Source organism: Nerophis ophidion, linkage group LG08 (assembly GCF_033978795.1).
Source record: "Nerophis ophidion isolate RoL-2023_Sa linkage group LG08, RoL_Noph_v1.0, whole genome shotgun sequence".
In the NCBI taxonomy this organism is placed as follows: domain Eukaryota; kingdom Metazoa; phylum Chordata; class Actinopteri; order Syngnathiformes; family Syngnathidae; genus Nerophis; species Nerophis ophidion.
Genome location: NC_084618.1, coordinates 23,842,922 through 23,857,771, shown reverse-complemented (window position 1 = coordinate 23,857,771; position 14,850 = coordinate 23,842,922). Strand labels below are relative to the sequence as shown.

Below are 14,850 nucleotides of genomic sequence, written 5' to 3'. Positions count from 1 at the left end.
CCTCTTAACGGAGATCAGCAGAGCTTCTGTCGAGCTGCTGCTGCCGTGACTTCCCTCAGAGACTCTGCCGTCAAGACACCCGTGGACACACCCCTCTGACTATCAGGTACTATTTAATCTCACTAAAACACTAGCAACACAATAGAAAGATAAGGGATTTCCCAGAATTATCCTAGTAAATGTGTCTAAAAACATCTGAATCGCTCCCAATGCAATCGCCTTTTTTTTGTTTTTGTCCTTCACTCTATATTTCCTCATCCACAAATCTTTCATCTCCGCTCAAATTAAAGGGGAAATTGTCGTTTTCCCCAATAATTGTCCGGCAGGTTTCGGTGAGAAAATTGTGGTAAAAAGTCGCCTCTTACTGGAGATCAGCTGAGCTTGCGCCGTCCATGCAGCTGCCGTCGACTTCCCTCAGACTCTGGCGTCAAGACACCCGTGGACACACCCCCTCCGACTATCAGGTACTATTTAATCTCACTAAAACACTAGCAACACAATAGAAAGATAAGGGATTTCCCAGAATTATCCTAGTAAATGTGTCTAAAAACATCTGAATCGCTCCCAATGCAATCGCCTTTTTTTTGTTTTTGTCCTTCACTCTAAATTTCCTCATCCACGAATCTTTCATCCTTGCTCAAATTAATGGGGAAATTGTCGTTTTCCCCAATAATTGTCCGGCAGGTTTTGGTGAGAAAATTGTGGTAAAAAGTCGCCCCTTACCGGAGATCAGCTGAGCTTGCGCCGTCCATGCAGCTGCCGTCGACTTCCCTCAGACTCTGGCGTCAAGACACCCGTGGACACACCCCTCCGACTATCAGGTACTATTTAATCTCACTAAAACACTAGCAACACAATAGAAAGATAAGGGATTTCCCAGAATTATCCTAGTAAATGTGTCTAAAAACATCTGAATCGCTCCCAATGCAATCGCCTTTTTTTTTGTTTTTGTCCTTCACTCTATATTTCCTCATCCACAAATCTTTCATGTCCGCTCAAATTAAAGGGGAAATTGTCGTTTTCCCCAATAATTGTCCGGCAGGTTTCGGTGAGAAAATTGTGGTAAAAAGTCGCCTCTTACCGGAGATCAGCTGAGCTTGCGCCGTCCATGCAGCTGCCGTCGACTTCCCTCAGACTTTGGCGTCAACACACCCGTGGACACACCCCTCCGACTATCAAGTACTATTTAATCTCACTAAAACACTAGCAACACAATAGAAAGATAAGGGATTTCCCAAAATTATCCTAGTAAATGTGTTTAAAAACATCTGAATCCGTCCCAATGCAATTGCCCTTTTTTTTTGTTTAACTTTATTTATTCATTTTTTTTATTTTTTCTAGTCCTTCGCTATAAATATCATCATCCACAAATCTTTCATCCTCGCTCAAATTAATGGGGAAATTGTCGTTTTCCCCGATAATTGTCCGGCAGGTTTTGGTGAGAAAATTGTGGTAAAAAGTCGCCCGTTACCGGAGGTCAGCTGCGCTTGCGCCGTCCATGCAGCTGCCGTCGACTTCCCTCAGACTCTAGCGTCAAGACACCCGTGGACACACCTCTCCGACTATCAGGTACTATTTAATCTCACTAAAACACTAGCAACACAATAGAAAGAAAAGGGATTTCCCAGAATTATCCTAGTAAATGTGTCTAAAAACATCTGAATCGCTCCCAATGCAATCGCCTTTTTTTTTGTTTTTGTCCTTCACTCTATATTTCCTCATCCACAAATCTTTCATGTCCGCTCAAATTAAATGGGAAATTGTCGTTTTCCCCAATAATTGTCCGGCAGGTTTCGGTGAGAAAATTGTGGTAAAAAGTCGCCTCTTACCGGAGATCAGCTGAGCTTGCGCCGTCCATGCAGCTGCCGTCGACTTCCCTCAGACTTTGGCGTCAACACACCCGTGGACACACCCCCTCCGACTATCAGGTACTATTTAATCTCACTAAAACACTAGCAACACAATAGAAAGATAAGGGATTTCCCAGAATTATCCTAGTAAATGTGTCTAAAAACATCTGAATCGCTCCCAATGCAATCGCCTTTTTTTTTTTTTTTTGTCCTTCACTCTATATTTCCTCATCCACAAATCTTTCATGTCCGCTCAAATTAAAGGGGAAATTGTCGTTTTCCCCAATAATTGTACGCCAGGTTTCGGTGAGAAAATTGTGGTAAAAAGTCGCCTCTTACCGGAGATCAGCTGAGCTTGCGCCGTCCATGCAGCTGCCGTCGACTTCCCTCAGACTTTGGCGTCAACACATCCGTGGACACACCCCCTCCGACTATCAAGTACTATTTAATCTCACTAAAACACTAGCAACACAATAGAAAGATAAGGGATTTCCCAGAATTATCCTAGTAAATGTGTTTAAAAACATCTGAATCCGTCCCAATGCAATTGCCCTTTTTTTTGTTTAACTTTATTTATTAATTTTTTTTATTTTTTCTAGTCCTTCGCTATAAATATCATCATCCAAAAATCTTTCATCCTCGCTCAAATTAAAGGGGAAATTGTCGTTTTCCCCATTAATTGTCCGGCAGGTTTCGGTGAGAAAATTGTGGTAAAAAGTCGGCTCTTACCGGAGATCAGCTGAGCTTGCGCCGTCCATGCAGCTGACGTCGACTTCCCTCAGAGACTGGCGTCAAGACACCCGTGGACACACCCCTCCGACTATCAGGTACTATTTAAACTCACTAAAACACTAGCAACACTATAGAAATATAAGGGATTTCCCAGAATTATCCTAGTAAATGTGTCTAAAAATATCTGAATCGCTCCCAATGCAATCGCCTTTTTTTTTTGTTTTTGTCCTTCACTCTAAATTTCCTCATCCAGGAATCTTTCATCCTCGCTCAAATTAATGGGGAAATTGTCGTTTTCCCCGATAATTGTCCGGCAGGTTTTGGTGAGAAAATTGTGGTAAAAAGTCGCCCCTTACCGGAGATCAGCTGAGCTTGCGCCGTCCATGCAGCTGCCGTCGACTTCCCTCAGACTCTAGCGTCAAGACACCCGTGGACACACCTCTCCGACTATCAGGTACTATTTAATCTCAGTAAAACACTAGCAACACAATAGAAAGATAAGGGATTTCCCCGAATTATCCTAGTAAATGTGTTTAAAAACATCTGAATCGCTCCCAATGCAATCGCCTTTTTTTTGTTTTTGTCCTTCACTCTAAATTTCCTCATCCACGAATCTTTCATCCTCGCTCAAATTAATGGGGAAATTGTCGTTTTCTCGGTCCGAATAGTTCCTGCTGCTGGAGGCTCCCATTATAAACAATGTGAGGACGTGAGGAGCCCTCACCCTTGTGATGTCATCGTCTGCTACTTCCGGTACATGCAAGGCTTTTTTATTAGCGACCAAAAGTTGCAAACTTTATCATCGATGTTCTCTACTAAATCCTTTCAGCAAAAATATGGCAATATCGCGAAATGATCAAGTATGCCACATAGAATGGACCCGCTATCCCCGTTTGAATAAGAAAATCTCATTTCAGTAGGCCTTTAAGTCTGAGTGAGCTGTTGACAAAAACTTGGGAACTTACTCTGCGGGAGGGATGCCGTCCTGCTCTTCACCATGGCGACCGTGTTCTTCTCCTGCAGTTTCTAGAAGGCCGAACAATGGAAGGAGTGCGTTGAGCTCAGAGCACACGGCAGGTTGCAACCAGCGAAACGCACCTTTAAACACGGCGGCACTGACTCCTTGCAGCCTTTATGGACAGTGGCGGTGCAGGCTGAGGGGGAAGACATGTTTTTTTTTTTTTTAAATAAAAAGTGTGACGGGAATCTGCCCAAAGTGAGGCTTTTACCTACTGGGGCAATGCAGAAGGTCTTTCTGAAAGGCGGGCTTATCACACACCACACAGATGACGGGGCCCAGACAGGAGCCGGTGGAGAAGCGATGGGGGTTCTGTTTGTCCTTCTTCCCTTTGGCCTTAGAAAACAAGCGAGAAGATAATTCACACTCCTATTAACCACGGGTGGGAGGGGTCTTATCATCTATTTGTGGAGAAAATCGATGGAAATCCCCTTTGGAGGACTTCCAATCTTTGCGCGGACTTAGATTAAACATTAAAAAAATGTTTGCTCTCATGCTTAGACCTTGGCAGAAACATTTCCTGCTAGTATTTTGCTTCTTTTACTGAGATAAACCCTCTGAATGGCTAAAATGCTCACATTTGGACTTTATTGTTCATGCTGATCATGGCACAGGGGTGGGACCAGACAATCTCTGCTTTTTCCTTTTTCTTTTGGACCGTTGATCACTTGAGAAAAATGTGGGCTAATGAAGTTTAAACATGGTCTGATAATCAATTAATTCAATATAAAATTAAAATTATATAAGAAAATGGAATTGAACATTTTAAAATTTAAATCAGATAAAAAACTTAACTAAAAAATCTATTTAAAAATTGAATTGGATAAGAATTCAAATAAAACAATTAATACACATTTAAGTATATTAAAAATGTAATAAAATCATTGGGTTAAATATAACATTTTTAATCAAATTAAAAAATGTGGTTGAATATTTAAAATTAAAATCAGATCTTTTTTTTTTAAAAACAATGAAAACTTTAAATTACATAATAATTCAAATCAAAAACGTAGTAAAAATGTAATTAGATTAAAAATGTAACTAAACATTCAAATAAAAAAATAAATAAAATCAACAAAAGAATTTAATTAGATAAGAATTAGAATAAAAAAATGTAATATAAATGTTATTATAGTAGTAATTCAACTAAATAAAATGTAAAATTAAATTAAATTAAAAATTTAATAAAAAATGCAATAAAAACATGTTTTTTATTTGTAAAATAAATTACAAATTAAACTGGGGGTGGCGGTCTTCTCTATTTATGGAGAAAACCGATGGAAATCCTCTTTGGAGGACTTCTACTCTTTGCGCTGACTTAGATTAAACATTAGAAAAAGCAAAAATGCTTCAATTACTAAGAGACACACTTTGAATGGCTAAAATTCTCACATTTTGACTTTATTTTGCCTGCTGATTATGGCACACGGGTGGGACCAGACAATCTCCGCTTTTTCCTTTTTCTTTTGGACCGTTGATCACTTGAGAAAAATGTGGGCTAGTGAAATTTGAACATGGTCCGAAAATCAATTAATTCAATATAAAATTAAAATTATATAAAAAAATGTAATTGGACATTTTAAATTTAAATCAGAAAAAAAATTAAACTAAAAATCAACTTAAAAATCGAATTGGATGAGAATTCAAATAAAACATTTAATACAAATTTAATTATATTAAAAATGTAACTAAATTAAATAAAATAAAAAATGTAATATAATCATTAGGTTAAATATACCATTTTAATTAAATTAAAACATTTAATTGAATATTCAAAATTAAAATCAGATAAAACATTTTTACAAAAAAACAATAAAAACTTTAAATTAGATAATTCAAATTAAAAACATAGTAAAAATGTAATTAGATGAAAAATGTAACTAAACATTAAAATAAAAAATAAATGAAATCAATTAAAAAATGTAATTGGATAAGAATTCAAATAAAATTGTAATCCAAATGGTCTCATAGTAATAATTCAACTAAATACATTTTTTAATTAAATTAAAAATGTCATAGAAAATGAAATAAAAAAAACATTTTAAAATGTTTTCAAATAAATTACAAATTAAACTGAGGGTGGCGGTCTTCTCTATTTATGGAGAAAACCGATGGAAATCCTCTATGGAGGACTTCGACTCTTTGCGCTGACTTAGATTAAACATTAGAAAAATGAAAAATGCTTCATTTACTAAGAGAAACACTTTGAATGGCTAAAATCCTCACATTTGGACAACTGTTCAGTTGGTTCTTTATTTACTGTATTTTGCCTGCTGATTATGGCACCGGGGTGGGGGCAGTCAAGCTCTGCTTCTTTCTACTCCTTTTGGACCGTTGAGCACTTGAGCAAGATGTGTGCTAAAGAAGTTTTAACAAAGTCCGAAAATCAATAAATCAAATATAAAATTTAAATTAAGTTAAAAAATTTAGTTGAAAATTTACATTTAAAACAGATTTTTACTTTTTAAAAAATGTAATTAGATAAGAATTCAAATAAAACATTTAATACACATTTAATTAAATAATTTGACAAAATTAAATTAAAAAATGTAATCGAATACTCAAAATTAAAATCAGATAAAAAAAATTACCAAAAAAAAAAACAATAAAAACTTTAAATTAGATAATTCAAATTAAAAACACAGTAAAAATGTAATTAGATTAAAAATGTAACCAAACATTAAAATAAAAAAATAAATTAAATCAATTGAAAAATTTAATTAGATAAGAATTCAAATAAAAATGTAATACGAATGGTCTTATAGTAATAATTCAACTAAATAAAATGTTTAATTAAATTAAATTAAAAATGTCATAAAAAATGAAATAAAAAAACATTTTAAATTTTTTTCAAATAAATTACAAATTAAACTGGGGGTGGCGGTCTTCTCTATTTATGGAGAAAACCGATGGAAATCCTCTTTGGAGGACTTCTACTCTTCGCGCTGACTTAGATTAAACATAAGAAAAAGGCAAAAGGCTTCATTTACTAAGCGAAACACTTTGAATGGCTAAAATCCTCACATTTGGACTTTATTTTGCCTGCTGATTATGGCACAAGGGTGGGACCAGACAATCTCCGCTTCTTTCTACTCATTTTGGACCGTTGATCACTTAAAAAAATGTGTGCTAATGAAGTTTTAACATGGTCCGAAAATCAATAAATTAAATATAAAATTTAAATTACGTAAAAAAATGTAGTGGAAAATTTAAAATTAAAACAGATTTAAAATCAAAGTTTTTAAAAAATGTAATTAGATAGGATTTCGAATAAAACATTTAATACACATTTAATTATATTAAGAATTTAACTAAATTAAATTAAATGAAAAATGTAATATAATCATTAGGTTAAATATTGAAATTTTAATAAATTAAAAAATTAAATTGAATATTCAAAATTAAAATCAGATAAAACATTTTTACAAAAAAACTATAAAAACTTTAAATTAGATCATTCAAATTAAAAACATTGTCAAAATGTAATTAGATTAAAAATGTAACTAAACATTAAAATAAAAAATAAATTAAATCAATTAAAGTATTTCATTAGATAAGAACTCAAATAAAAATGTAATACAAATGGTCTTATAGTAATAATTCAACCAAATAAAATGTTTAATTAAATTAAATATGTCATAAAAAATGAAATAAAAAAACATTTTACATTTTTTTCAAATAAATTACAAATTAAATTTGGGTGGCGGTCTTCTCTATTTATGGAGAAAACCTCTTTGGAGGACTGCTACTCTTTGGACTGACTTTGACTTAGGCAAAAGGCTTCATTTACTAAGCGAAACACTTTGAATGGCTAAAATCCTCACATTTGGACAACTGTTCAGTTGGTTCTTTATTTATTCTGCCTGCTGATTATGGCACAGGGGTGGGAGCAGTCAAGGGCCGCTTCTTCTTACTCCTTTTGGACCGTTGATCACTTGAGAAAAATGTGTGCTACTAAACTATCGTGGGATCACACTCCTCAGCCTTCCCGGTAAGGTTTATTCAGGTGTACTGGAGAGGAGGCTACGCCGGATAGTCGAACCTCGGATTCAGGAGGAACAGTGTGGTTTTCGTCCTGGTCGTGGAACTGTGGACCAGCTCTATACTCTGGGCAGGGTTCTTGAGGGTGCATGGGAGTTTGCCCAACCAGTGTGCTTTGTGGACTTGGAGAAGGCATTCGACCGTGTCCCTCGGGAAGTCCTGTGGGGAGTGCTCAGAGAGTATGGGGTAACGGACTGTCTTATTGTGGCGGTCCGCTCTCTGTACGATCAGTGTCAGAGCTTGGTCCGCATTGCCGGCAGTAAGTCGGACACGTTTCCAGTGAGGGTTGGATTGCGTCAAGGCTGTCCTTTGTCACCGATTCTGTTCATAACTTTTATGGACAGAATTTCTAGGCACAGTCAAGGCGTTGAGGGGTTCCGGTTTGGTGGCCGCGGGATTAGGTCTCTGCTTTTTGCAGATGATGTGGTCCTGATGGCTTCATCTGACCGGGATCTTCAGCTCTCACTGGATCTGTTCGCAGCAGAGTGTGAAGCGACCGGAATGAGAATCGGCACCTCCAAGTCCGAGTCCATGGTTCTCGCATGGAAAAGGGTAGAGTGCCATCTCCGGGTTGGGGAGGACACCCTGCCCCAAGTGGAGGAGTTCAAGTACCTAGGAGTCTTGTTCACAAGTGGGGGAAGAGTTGATCGTGAGATCGACAGGCGGATCGGTGCGGCGTCTTCAGTAATGCGGATGCTGTACCGATCCGTTGTGGTGAAGAAGGAGCTGAGCCGGAAGGCAAAGCTCTCAATTTACCGGTCGATCTACATTCCCATCCTCACCTATGGTCATGAGCTTTGGGTTATGACCGAAAGGACAAGATCACGGGTACAAGCAGCCGAAATGAGTTTCCTCCGCCGTGTGGCAGGGCTCTCCCTTAGAGATAGGGTGAGAAGCTCTGCCATGCGGGAGGAACTCAAAGTAAAGCCACTGCTCCTCCACATCGAGAGGAGCCAGATGAGGTGGTTCGGGCGTCTGGTCAGGATGCCACCCAAACGCCTCCCTAGGGAGGTGTTTAGGGCACGTCCAACCGGTAGGCCACGGGGAAGACCCAGGAATGCTCGAGATCCCCCGGGAAGAGCGAGACGAAGTGGCTGGGGAGAGGGAAGTCTGGGCTTCTCTACTTAGGCTGCTGCCCCCGCGACCCGACCTCCGATAAGTGGAAAAAAATGGATGAATGGACTCCTTTAATGCGCCCTATAATCCGGTACGTCTAATATATGAAAAGAGACCAAAAATAGACCATTCATCAGTAGTGCGCCTACTATGAACTAGACTCTCACTATTATGCTAGAGCCACTATGGACCGTACTCTCACTATTATGTTAGATCCACTATGGACTGGACTCTCACTGTTATGCTAGATCCACTATGGACTGGACTCTCACTATAATGTTAGATCCACTATGGACTGGACTCTCTCACTTCCCTGCTTAGGCTGCTGCCCCCGTGACCCGATCTTGGATAAGCGGAAGAAGATGGATGGATGGATGGATGGATTTTTTAATTTCAATTTTATATTTAATTTATTGATTTTACATAGAAAAATGTAATTGAAAATTTAAAATGAAAATCAGATAAAAAAATGTTTAACTAAAAATCATTAAAAACTTTAAATTAGATAAGAATTCAAATTAAAAATGTAGTTAAAATGTAATTAAATTAAAAATGTAACTAAATCTTAAAATAAAAAATAAATTAAATAAATTCAAACATTTAATTAGATAAGAATTCAAATAAAAAATCTAAGCATGCAAATAAAGTAGATAGTCCCATTTTGGCTGAGTAAACATAAAGCACCTTCCATTCATCCATCCATTCCTACCGCTTGTCCCCTCTGGGGTCGCGGGGGGTGGCTGGAGCCTATCTCAGCTGCAATCGGGTGGAAGGCTGGTACACCCTGGACAAGTCGCCACCTCATCACAGGGCCAACACAGATAGACAACATTCACACACTAGGGACCATTCAGTGTTGCCAATCAACCTATCTCCAGGTGCATGTTTTCGTCAGAGATCTCAGGTGTCTTGAAAAGCACTACCTTGGTCTTGTTGCGCGTGTTAGACATCCTGCTCTTGAGGAAACTGAAGGTGCGGATGACTTTGTACTTCTCTGACTCCGCTTTGGCCGGCACGTTGCACCGGTCCTGCTCCTCCTCTTCAATCCTGTCAACAACAACAACATCAACAATACCAAAACACAACAAAGACTTGCTGGTGTTAGTCGTGTCGGTCTTCACCGCCGGCTGACCTGAGGCGAGGTTAGTCTACATGGCACTCATGCTGATACCTCGCAAGAAGGCAAGAAAGGTATTTTTGGATGAAATATGTGAATGTTAGTGCTGTGGAAATGAATGAAGTTTAGTACAAATGTTAGCAACACGCCGCCTTTCTTCTCATTGTCCTGCTGAGGGGTTTGGGCAAGCGTGACAGCGGGGAATCAAACAGGAGCACATACTCTTTGAGGAACTCAGACAGGGTGAGGTGCTGGAGCGTCTCCACGAGCGCCGTCTCGCCCTCGTCGTCGGCCGACTGGGCTCCGTGGCGGAAACTAAACTCCCTGCGAAGAGCATCACACAACACACACACACACACACACACTTCAAATGCAGCACTTTTCAGCCTGATGGAAGTGCTGTGTGTGGACGGCCACCGGGGGGAGCTGCTGAGGTGTAAAGTGGGTGATGAAAAGAGGACAAAGTAGGAGATAGTCCTGCAGGGATGGGGAAAAAAAATAATAATAATAATAATAAAGAGGATGAACTAGAAGAGGCGATTTCTGAAGGAATTGCGTGTGAATGCTCCGATGCTGAAGTTGAAGTGAAATGCTGACAGAATGTAGTATGAATGTAACAATAGTTTGAAATGTTGGAATGGTTTGAATGTTGAAAAGCTGGCGCTGAACTGAAACGCTAATGGAATGTAGGGTGAATGTAGAAATGGTTTAACTGTGGGAATTGTTTAAACAATGTTTAGGAATGTACAAACCCCGTTTCCATATGAGTTGGGAAATGGTGTTAGATGTAAATATAAACATAATACAATGATTTGCAAATCCTTTCAAACCATTTTCAATTGAATGCACTACAAAGACAATATATTTGATGTTCAAACTCATGAACTTTGTTTTTTTTTGCAAATAATAATTAACTTAGAACTTCATGGCTGCAACACGTGCCAAAGTAGTTGGGAAAGGGCATGTTCACCACTGTGTTACATCCCCTTTTCTTTTAAAAACCCTCAATAAACGTTTGGGAACTGAGGAAACTAATTGTTGAAGCTTTGAAAGTGGAATTCTTTCCCATTCTTGTTTTATGTAGAGCTTCAGTCGTTCAACAATCCGGGGTCTCCGCTGTCGTATTTTACGTTTCAAAATGCGTCACACATTTTTGATGGGAGACAGGTCTGGAATGCAGGCAGGCCAGGAAAGTACCCGCACTCTTTTTTTTACGAAGCCACACTGTTGTTACACGTGCTGAATGTGGTTTGGCATTGTCTTGCTGAAATAAGCAGGGGCGTCCGTGAAAAAGAGGGCGCTTAGATGGCAGCATATGTTGTTCCAAAACCTGTATGTACCTTTCAGCATTAATGGTGCCTTCACAGATGTGTAAGTTACCCATGCCTTGGGCACTAATGCACCCCCACACCATCACAGATGCTGGCTTTTGAACTTTGCGTCGATAACAGTCTGGATGGTTCGCTTCCCCTTTGGTCCGGATGACACGATGTCGAATATTTCCAGGAACAATTTGAAATGTGGACTCGTCAGACCACAGAACACTTTTCCACTTTGCATCAGTCCATCTTAGATGATCTCGGGCCCAGAGAAGCCGGCGGCGTTTCTGGATGTTGTTGATAAATGGCTTTCGCTTTGCATAGTAGAGCTTTAACTTGCACTTATAGATGTAGCGACGAACTGTATTTAGTGACAGTGGTTTTCTGAAGTGTTCCTGAGGCCATGTGGTGACATCCTTTAGAGATTGATGTCGGTTTTTGATACAGTCCCGTCTGAGGGATCGAAGGTCACGGTCATTCAATGTTGGTTTCCGGCCATGCCGCTTACGTGGAGTGATTTCTCCAGATTCTCTGAACCTTTTGATGATATTATGAACCGTAGATGTTAAAATCCCTAAATTTCTTCCAATTGCACTTTGAGAAACGTTGTTCTTAAACTGTTTGACTATTTGCTCACACAGTTGTGGACAAAGGGGTGTACCTCGCCCCATCCTTTCTTGTGAAAGACTGAGCATTTTTTGGGAAGCTGTTTTATACCCGATTACGGCACACAAATAGCCTGCGCACCTGTGGGATGTTCCAAATAAGTGTTTGATGAGCATTCCTCAACTTGATCAGTATATATTGCCACCTTTCCCAACTTCTTTGTCATGTGTTGTTGGCATCAAATTCTAAAGTTAATGATTATTTGCAAAAAAAACAAAAAAACTGTTTATCGGTTTGAACATCAAATATCTTGTCTTTGTAGTGCATTCAACTGAATATGGGTTGAAAATGATTCGCAAATCATCGTATTCCGTTTATATTTACATCCAACACAATTTCCCAACTCATATGGAAACGGGGTTTGTATAACAATGTGCTTTATAGTCCAGAAAATAAAGTAATTATGAGTTGGTGACAGACAAAATATAATTATTTAAATTGTTTGACAGCCCTGATTTAAAGTCTTTGTAATGTCTCCACACACAATTACAACCACTTCCCATATACTCCTGCACCTTTTTATAATCTACGAGTACTCAAATCTCAATGAGCAGGACACTTTGCCCACTAAGCCCCCCACGCAGGAATATACTTCACCGACCAAGATGTTAAACCGAAGCGAGCCAGTTACGGCCCATTGCCCCTCAAGAGAATGGGTTAAAATGTTGCTGTACTAGTGACAATGATTACATGAGTTCACCCACCAACAACCCTTCACAATGTTCAGAAAGGATTCAAGAGGAAAACTGCCAGGACCTCCAAAAAGTGTAGCAGTCATCAAAAAAAAAGTGGTGCTCTTTGGAAAAGGGCACAAAAAAATGAACAACATTGCAAAAAACCAAAACATTCTCTTATCCTGTTGTGTCCATTTATTATTTACGGCTTTATTAATGGACCTGACTCAGCATTGACGTGTTTCAGCCATCCGGCCTTCGTCAGGGGTCAAACAGATTTCAAAATAGGGCTGGACAGTACGGCTAAAAACTCTGTCGACGTCGATGATTATTTATATTTGTTCATGACCTTTCAAAAATAAGGAACCAAGAGAAAAATATACGAAATATAAACATTTTTAATTCAATTGTAACCTTCCTCTGATTATAATCCCCTCAGCTATCAAGGCAGAAAGGAAATGTCAACACAGGCATGGAAAACACTCAAAATGAACAAAATTGCAAAAACATTGAATATTTAACAATAAACTCTTAAAATGACCATGCAGAAATAATGAATATGTAAGAAATACTTAATGAAATGTAGGAAAATTGTAAACAGAGAAACCTGAGAAGAACTACTTCTGCAGGTTTAGTTACAGCTGTGCTCTAAAGGGTGAGCACTGTTACGGTGCAAACGCAGTCCGCTTTTCCCTCTTCTGCAGGAGCACCTAGAAGCTCCACTGAGAGCACCACTAGACACGCCGTAGGCAATCTGCAATCCACGCACCTTGCCCTAATGAGAAGCAACTGTAAAAAGAGTCTCTCCACTGACTACTCCTCGTCGGAACGTAGCCCGGTGTACAGTAAGCTTCTCGCCTCTGACTCCTCTCCTGCTCTCTCTCTTGCTCGCTTGTCCTAAATTGTCCTTGTCTCTTGTTCCCACAGTCCTCCTTGTCTCAGCTGTGCGCTTCTGCTGCTGCTCTTCCCGCCGGACTTTGATTGTCTTCTCCGATCCTCGACCCCACGCTCAGACTTCTGGACGCCTCTCTCCTGTTCTAAAGGGTGGGCGCTGTTACGGTGCACGCGCAGTCCGCGTTTCCCTCTCTTGTAGGAGCACCTAGAAGCTCCACTAGGAGCGCCACTAGACATGCCAACGCGCCGGAGGCAATCTGCAATCCACGCACCTGACCTTCATGAGAAGCAACTGTATAAAGAGTCTCTCCACTGACTACTCCTCGTCGGAACGTAGCCCTGTGTACAGTAAACTCCTCGTCTCTGACTCCTCTCCTGCTCTCTCTCTTGCCCGCTTGTCCTAAATTGTCCTTGTCTCTTGTCCCCACAGTCCTCCGTGTCTCAGCTGTGCGCTTCTGCTGCTGCTGCTTTTACCCCCGGACTTTGATTGCCTTCCCCGATCCTCGACCCCACGCCTGGACTTCTGGACGCCTCTCTCCTGCCCCACAACCATGCTCGGTCCACAGACCTCTTAGCTTTTCCCCCTCTGGACTTGGACGCTGCCACATCCAACACGCACTCCAACAAACCCTCTGGTATTTACATACAGTTAATTTCCACACATAGTATTCCATTCACACACATAGTAGCATACACACTCCACATAATCATCAAGTACTCCTCTGTTGTCGTGCCGTCTCCTTCCCCATTGTCGACCCATAACAAGCGCGGCTAAGGTGTTTCGGTATTACCGGTCTTGCATCATTTACAGACCACATTGGTCTGACTACGGTCCCTTTTAAAATCTCCCCAAAAAATGCCAAACTCTCAAGGTGACTTTTCCCGTTTTATACACCCTTTTTTCATTTTTACTTTCTCTTCTCACTCCGTGCAAAGAATCAATTGGCAGACAACAGAGAACAGAGAGCAAGTGCCTTTGTTCATGCAACCGACCTTGCTTGGCAATTTCCGCTTTCTTCCGAAGAAGAAGAAAAAAAAAGATCGAACATTTTATCGAACGCATTTAAAAAAGAATTGATATCAATTAAGTGTCTGTCGCGTTATATACTTGTGGAGCGCTTCCCGCAGGAGCAAAGGTCACCGCCTCTATCCATGGTGCTGAGGACAGAGCACCATCAGACGGTGGCGTGGAAGTGCTGACGGCGAGACACAGCTGGCAGGTGATTAGATTTCACAGGTGGTACGTGGCAATCTAATCATCTGTTGTCTTGAACAGTAAGCGGCCGGGAGCAGGAGGAGAGAGAGGACACGGACGTGACTGAAAAAGTCACGTTCTGCTGGAGAAAGAGTTGGACTCAAATATATGCACATTAAAAACTAAAAACAGGCCCCTTTTTTGGCTATTTTAAAGACCCCTCTTAAA

The 14,850-nt window shown here is 39.9% G+C and overlaps 1 protein-coding gene across 8 annotated transcripts in view; it reads right to left on the bottom strand.

Moving 5' to 3' along the window:
* arhgef28a (Rho guanine nucleotide exchange factor (GEF) 28a) overlaps positions 1-14,850 on the bottom strand; it is a 161,980-nt gene that overhangs the window by 84,385 nt on the left and 62,745 nt on the right. For 3 of the 8 annotated variants that reach the window (XM_061908051.1, XM_061908053.1, XM_061908052.1), the window contains 5 exons: positions 10,097-10,198; positions 9,681-9,804; positions 3,816-3,936; positions 3,681-3,736; positions 3,548-3,608 (listed from right to left, as the gene is read on the bottom strand). In XM_061908051.1, coding sequence (XP_061764035.1) covers positions 3,548-3,608; positions 3,681-3,736; positions 3,816-3,936; positions 9,681-9,804; positions 10,097-10,198 — 464 coding nt within the window. Of the gene's footprint in view, positions 1-3,547; positions 3,609-3,680; positions 3,737-3,811; positions 3,937-9,680; positions 9,805-10,096; positions 10,199-14,850 lie in introns of all 8 variants that reach the window. The other 5 variants (XM_061908056.1, XM_061908057.1, XM_061908054.1 and 2 more) reach the window with 3 other exon arrangements.